Raw genomic sequence first — 6,676 nt, 5'->3', positions numbered from 1 at the left:
GAGCTGTGCACAAGACAGACTCTAGCAGCTAGAGAAACATTCTGCCTTTGAGCTACTCCCTAGCCCTTGCTTTATCATTTAATTGATCACATGCATCATTCGCCCCAGTGACATCTTAGTTCTCCTACACACACACACACACACACACACACACACACACACACACACACACGGAGCTCAGAGGATACTAGGGAAACGAAAATGCCCTCTGGGCAAGTTGTCTTTACTATATCAAAGCTAAACACAGCTTGACATTAGTTAAAACACTGGAAACAGATTCTATTCAGTAACCATCAACAAGAAAAAATGGGGTTCAATCAGTGGGAATTTTCAAAAGAAAAAATGAGGGAGTAGAGACCTTGGACGGGAGTCAGAGCTTGAGCAGTCAGGTGAAGTGAGAATTTGAGGAAGTGTGAAGGTAGTTTAGCCCCAGTGAAACGAATCAAAGTGTGTTAACTGTTCCCTATGGTATTCAGGCTCCGCCCCTCCCCCAGAGGCTGGGGGATGGCTCCCTGCGGTTGGGTGTCAGCTAGAGCAAACCGTTCTGTAGCCTGGAGTTCTCTTGGGCACTTTAAGGGGAACTAGGTACAGGAATGTGCCTAGCTGCGGTTATAAACTCTGCCAGTGTTTGCTCAGATCTTTACAGAGCACGGTTGCCTAGTTGAGGATGGATGGAGGCGCCTGGTTAAGGTCTGACCAGGGAGAAAATCTTGAACAATTCTAAACTTCAAAGAGAAAAAGCATGGGCAGGCAGAGGGAACCCCGTTCTATTTGTAAAGATGGAGATCACAAAGCATACTCATTTGAGCTTTGGGGTATTTGAGACATACAGTTCAAACTCGCTGTTTTCCGAAGAATTTGCTAGAATCTTAGCTTAGAATGATACGATCTGTCAAAAAAAAAAAAAAAAAAGTCTATAAAGTTTGTTATTTTGCACCAAGTTGCCAAAAGAAAGGGCTCCTAGCATTGACTTTTAAAATATCGATCGGCCTCGAATGTTGTAGGGTGTTGTGCTGGTCCTGCGGGGTTCAGGATTTCAGGATCGTCCAGGAACGGCCTGGGAGTCTGGGAGTTCTACAGGAGGGAGGCTGAGATCTTTACAAAGCTCTCCATAAACCCCTCTCAGCTTCCTTACCACATACTCCTCAGGTCCCTGGCTCAGATCAACAGGCACACTCCCCTCTAAAGAGTCCTCCATCACTGTAAAAGATGACATCAGGGGAGTCTGCTTCTATTTATACCGCAAGGCGTGGCCCTCCCCCAGGTTGGCAGTAAACCCAGAGTCCCAGCGCTCTAGCCCTGAGAGCCCTAAGCGTTGTTTCTGAAAATGCCTCAACTTCTGAGGACAGCGGAGACTGGTCTCCTTGGACTCCACCCTAGTGCCGATGTGTGCAGTCCTGAGAATGTCACCCAGCCTGTCTGTCTCTACCTGACAGGTGAACCGGAAGCATCCGTCCTACTATGTTTCCTTGGGGAGAAATGTTTCTATTAGAGAGGGTCCGTCCAACTATGTTTCCTTGGGGAGAACCTCTTCATCAGAGAGGGGTTGGGCTTACACAGATCTTAAACTCTACGGGCCCAGCCGGTTTGTGCCACAGAGTCTGGGAGACACTGTTTGTCCGCTCCTTCTGTGGCCAGGGAGGTAACTGGAAGCCATGGTTCTAATGACACCCAGTTTCCATCCCAGCCGTTCTCTGAGAGTTTAGCAATGATCTCTTTGGCCTCCTGCCTCTTTTGCCGCTGGAGTGAGCGACCTGCCCTCTCCTAGGCATGTGAGTCCCTGTGAGTAGGGAAGAACTTCTTTCTTTATATGGGTGGAGACGCTGGAGACAGGGCTCCAACGAGGTGGCCGTGGTTTACAAGAATCGTCAGTCTCTCAAGAGTTAAAGGAGGAAACCTCGTAGGGGTGGTTTCCGTTAGAGACAAGACCTCTCATTCACTCGGGGCCTCAGGTTTAGATCAGAACATCTGCAAGCGAGACTACAGCATCCCTACAGCGTGTCAGGGGATCATTACCAGCTGTGAAGAAACGGTAAAACACCCCATTGCCTAATTTTGTTGTTTGTTTTAATCAGTCAAGACAACCCCCTGCCCCAATTTTAAAAGAAAATTAAGTTTGATCCCGTCCCAATTTCCGGGAACCGTCTGAGGGAATCGGAGTGACAAACGTGACGTGGAAGGCGGGATTTGAGCAGCAGGAATTCCCGGGCTGGCTCGGGAATCTCCGAGATTAGAATGGACTCCGAAGAGCCTGCGCAGGGTGTAGACCGGGAAAGACAGCGTGGGCGGAGCCGATGCGTGGTGTGGGCGTGGCCTTGAGGCGGACGTCAGGGGCGTGGCCTCGGCGGGAGTGGCTGGCGGTAGCTAGGCGCGGGTGGCGGGAAGGAAATACGCCGGCGGGAGTGTGCTCGCTTCCTTCTCGCAACCGGAACTGGTTCGGCAATCTTGGCTAGTTGCTCCTGCTTCGGGAGAGGCTGTAAACTGCTCTGATTTCTGCCTCGTTTTCCTTTCCTCCGCTCTTCCCAGAAGGTGAAGGGTCGAAGCGTAGATAGACACACCTCCAGGGCCCCAAAGTTCACGGCCACAGGGACTTTCCATTACTCTCCGGATTCACTCGTTTAAACTTCTTTGGGGTACGCCTGTGTGTATGGTTATCCTCAAAGTAGAGAGTTAGTAAATTTAGGGGATGTAGCTCAGTTGGAGAGCAGCACTTGCCTAGCCTGCATGAAGCCTTGCATGAAGCCCTGTGTTCTATCCCCAGCACTGTATAAGCCAGGTCTGATGGGACATGACAGTAATCCCAGTACTGGAGGAGGAGGCTGGAGGATCACTAGTTCAAAACCATCCTCAACTACATAGCTAGATTAAGATCAGCCTGGGCAATCTGAGACCACGTCTGCAAAGAAAATTTGGTGTTTAACTGATTCTCAGTTGGTATTTCGTCAGAAGGAGCCTCATACAAGGACTTTGCCATCCACTAGGCATGAAGTTTGACAGGGCTCTGAACCCCTATTTTACCCTCCTAAGACTTCTGGATGACCCTTACCCACATTAAACGCCCTGAAACCTTATTTTTGTGTCTTTTATAGGGTCTTGGCTCTGGGTTAGCAGATGCCACAACCCTGCCTTTTGATGGAGTGTGAATCCAGTCCAAGGGAAGAGGAGATCCTGCCCCTCTTTTGGGGCCTGGATCCTGTGTTTCTAGCCTTTGCAAAACTCTACATCAAGGATATCCTGGAGATGAAGGAGTCCCAACAAGTGCCAGGTATGTGCTCCGCCAGCTTAGTGGATGCTGCGCCCTGACCCTCAAAGATACAGAAAGCCAGAGGCTTAGAGCATCTGGAGAGCCCTGTCTGAAAGCTATCTAAGCCTCAACCTTGGAAAGAGTTTATTTCTGTGATTTTTGTGCAAATTAAAGACAGTCTAAAAATTTGAAGTTCATCGAACTTTGAGGGCATAAGCTGTGCATTGAGGTCCTTCTCCCAACCAGTACATAACCAGATAGATAGAGTTCCAACACTTGGATGATGGAAGTAGAGACGATGAGGGGTTCAAAGCCAGCCTGGGCTATGTAAGACCTTTTCTCAATAAAATATGTAACTAAAACCACATATGCTTAAGGGATTCCATACTTTAAAATGCCTTGATTCCTTTTGGGAGCCTGCCTCTGAGTGGACTAGGCAGGCTTAAGTCATAACATGGGACTTACCTTTCTGGTTGTGTGACTCACTTTCTGCAAAGTGTCGGTGTCCTCTCGGTAAACGTGTGGGGGTTGGTTTTGGTTTGAGTTAATCACAAAGTAATAGAAATTCCTGGGAGGAAGGACGTCACCTAGCATATCCGTGAGTTATGACAACATCTGCTTGCAGTAGGTGAGCCCTTGAGAAACTCCAGTGGAAACTGTAAAGCAATGTATAGCACATGTGTGTAGTATACATACATGCTCATGGGAGTCTCATGTATGCACCTTTAGGTGTCTTCCTCGATTTTTCACTTTCTAAAGTTTGTTTTTAACATATTTTATTTTTACTTTGTGTGTCTGGATGTTTTGTTGTGTACTATGTGTGTGCAGGTGTCCTCAGAGGGCAGAAGAGGGGTTCCCTGGAACCAGCGTTACAGATGGTTGTGAGCCACCAAATGGGTTCTAGGAATTGAACACAGGTCCTCCAGAAGAGCAACCAGTGCTCTTTACCATTGAGCCATCTCTCCAGCCCTTCACCTTATGGGGCAGGCGAGGAGGGGGCGTGAAAGTTGAGATAAAGTTTCTCTGTGTAACCCTGGCTGTCCTAAAACTCATTGTAGACCATGTTGGCCTTGAACACTTGCCTCTGCCTCCCCAAGTGCTGGGATTAAAGGTGCACCTCACCACACTGGGCTCACCTTTATTTATTTATTTGTTTGGTTTTTTTGAGACAGGGTTTCTCTGTGTAGCCCTGGCTGTCCTGGAACTCATTTTGTAGACCAGGCTGGCCTCGAACTCAGAAATCCGCCTACCTCTGCCTCCCGAGAGCTGAGACTAAAGGCGTGTGCCACCACGCCCGGCTATCACCTTTATTTGTTTTTTTTATTTTTTTTTATTTTTCTTTTTCTTTTTACCTTTATTTTTTAAGGCAAGGTGTTTTGCTAACTTTGGAAGCTATCAGTTCAGGTAGGCTGGCTGGCCAATGAGCTTGAAAGATCTTTTCATGTCTGCCTGATCCCATACAGGGTTACAAGTATATGCAAACAAGCTGGGCTTTTCTTTGGGGGCGATGGTCAGAATTTAGGCCGCTCTGCGAGTGCCACAGGTGTTTTACTAACTGAACCATCTCCCCAGCACAATTTTTAAAATTAAAGTATTGGTTACTAGAGATATGATTATCATACCTGAAAGTTTAACAAATATATAGATTGGAGTAATATAGGTGGCTGTGGGTAGTCCTCTGGGAGTTTACTGTGTTTTGTGAGAACTTTGGTTAAACCCCATGCAATTTTGTGAAGTTTCCATTCAGGGACCTTCTGAATAATAAGCTTTGAGTCAACAACAACAACAAAAGATAGGCTCTCAAATATTCCCAGTTTGAATGAAAAGAGATTTTTGCGGTCCATTGTATGTGCTTGGATGACCTTCTAAAGCCGTTTGTACAGAATTCTTTTCCTACACCTTTACTCCCTACCAACTGTTGAATTTAGTCTGTGGATTTTTTTCCCCTTCACTTGGAAGGCAGCCAGCCTCCTCCAGAGTTTTCCAGAATTATCTGGTGTTCTTCATAGCTCATCTCCTTGGGAAGGAATTAATTCACACCAAATGCCAGTTTTCTTCAAAGATCTGTGAATAAGGAAGCAAGCAAGTACCAGGGGCATCTCTGTGGGCAAAAGGATGTGATGATGTGTTAAAACCAGTGAGGCCCAGCCCTGTGATCCTTTCCCTCTCTGGTGAGACTGTCTCAGATGTTGTAAGAGGAAATCTCATGGATGAAGCTAACATCATAGACTTATGCTGTTGAATTCCAAGAGCGTAGGAAACCCCACTACTCTAGGTTTTTTTTTGGCTTGGGCTTGTGTCTTAGGTCACCATAAAGAGAATTCTTGTGAGCCAGATGTGGATTACACAGCTGTAATCCCAGCACTCAGAAGGTGGAAGCAGATCAGGAATCCAGGGTCTTTCATTCTCAGCCACACCCAAGGCCGGCCTGGTCTACTTGACACCGAGGCTCTAAAAGCAAGACAAGAGAGATGTGGTGATGTTTGCCTATAATCCCAGGGTTTGACAGGCTGCAGAAGCCGGGAGATCTCTGTCAGCTCAAGGCCAGAAAATGACAAAACAAAAACCAACCAAACAAGACACTTGTGACTCCATAAAACTTAGAAAATTTTAATGCCAGAGTATCTGAAACAAACAAACAAACAAACAAACAAATAGAGGTTAACAGCTACAGAAGACAAAATGTGCCCTGTAATTTACTTGCCCTTTGAACTTGGTTCTGGGCAATAATCTCTGTCTTTGGAATTCCCTGAGAGAAGGAGTGTCTTTGTAACTGGAGGTGGGGCCACACCTTAGTTTATATTAATGGAACATGTTATCAAAATGGACCTATCTATACCCAATTAATTGAGGGTTGGGAATTAACGAGAGACCCTATCAACCTGATCTTGGAGGGTGAGGTCATATGACCAGTGAATCGATCATGCCTACACCATGAAACCCATGCTGAGGCGTGCATGAGCTGACCTGGTTAGTTAAGTGTACTGTGTCAGAGGGTGATATGTCCTAGGTGTGGAGCCCTCCACACCTTCCTCTGCACTTTTGTAGCCTACTGATTTGTCCCCTTTCTTATAAATTGTAATCATTAAGTACGGCCCCTTCCTGCATTCTGGCTAAGTATCAAAGCTGCGGGAGTCACATAAACAGCGTGTAACAGGCAAGGCAGAGGATCCCAGCGACGCTGGAGTCTGGTAGCTGAAAAGGGGCCCTAAACCGGTGAAGTTTTACCTGGCAGGGTACTGCTTGGCTTGCCTTGTGAAACACCATCTCCATACCCCTGACCTTTGGCTTTCACTGGTAGGAATGTGAAGTCTGTGGTATTTAGTTGTGTGGTCTATTTTTTTTTTTTTTTTTTTTTTTTTGCTTGTTCATTGTTTTATGTGTTAAAAGTTTTGAATCTATGTTCAGGTTACCTTCCCTGAAGATAGGATT

General features: G+C 46.5%; 1 protein-coding gene across 2 annotated transcripts in view; it reads left to right on the top strand.

The window, feature by feature from the left end:
- The first annotated feature begins 2,331 nt into the window (after positions 1 to 2,331).
- Stn1 (STN1 subunit of CST complex) overlaps positions 2,332 to 6,676 on the top strand; it is a 37,778-nt gene continuing 33,433 nt past the window's right edge. Inside the window, exons 1-2 of one of the 2 annotated variants that reach the window (XM_021207427.2) lie at positions 2,332 to 2,633; positions 3,090 to 3,265. In XM_021207427.2, the coding sequence (XP_021063086.1) occupies positions 3,112 to 3,265 (154 nt within the window). In that variant the 5' untranslated portion in view covers positions 2,332 to 2,633; positions 3,090 to 3,111. The remainder of the gene's footprint in view (positions 2,634 to 3,089; positions 3,266 to 6,676) is intronic. The other variant, XM_029541228.1, reaches the window with a different exon arrangement.

The sequence above is a fragment of the Mus pahari genome, chromosome 1, assembly GCF_900095145.1.
Source record: "Mus pahari chromosome 1, PAHARI_EIJ_v1.1, whole genome shotgun sequence".
NCBI lineage: Eukaryota > Metazoa > Chordata > Mammalia > Rodentia > Muridae > Mus > Mus pahari.
Note: the sequence above shows the minus strand (reverse complement) of the source record. Positions and strands in the feature narration are given on the sequence as shown.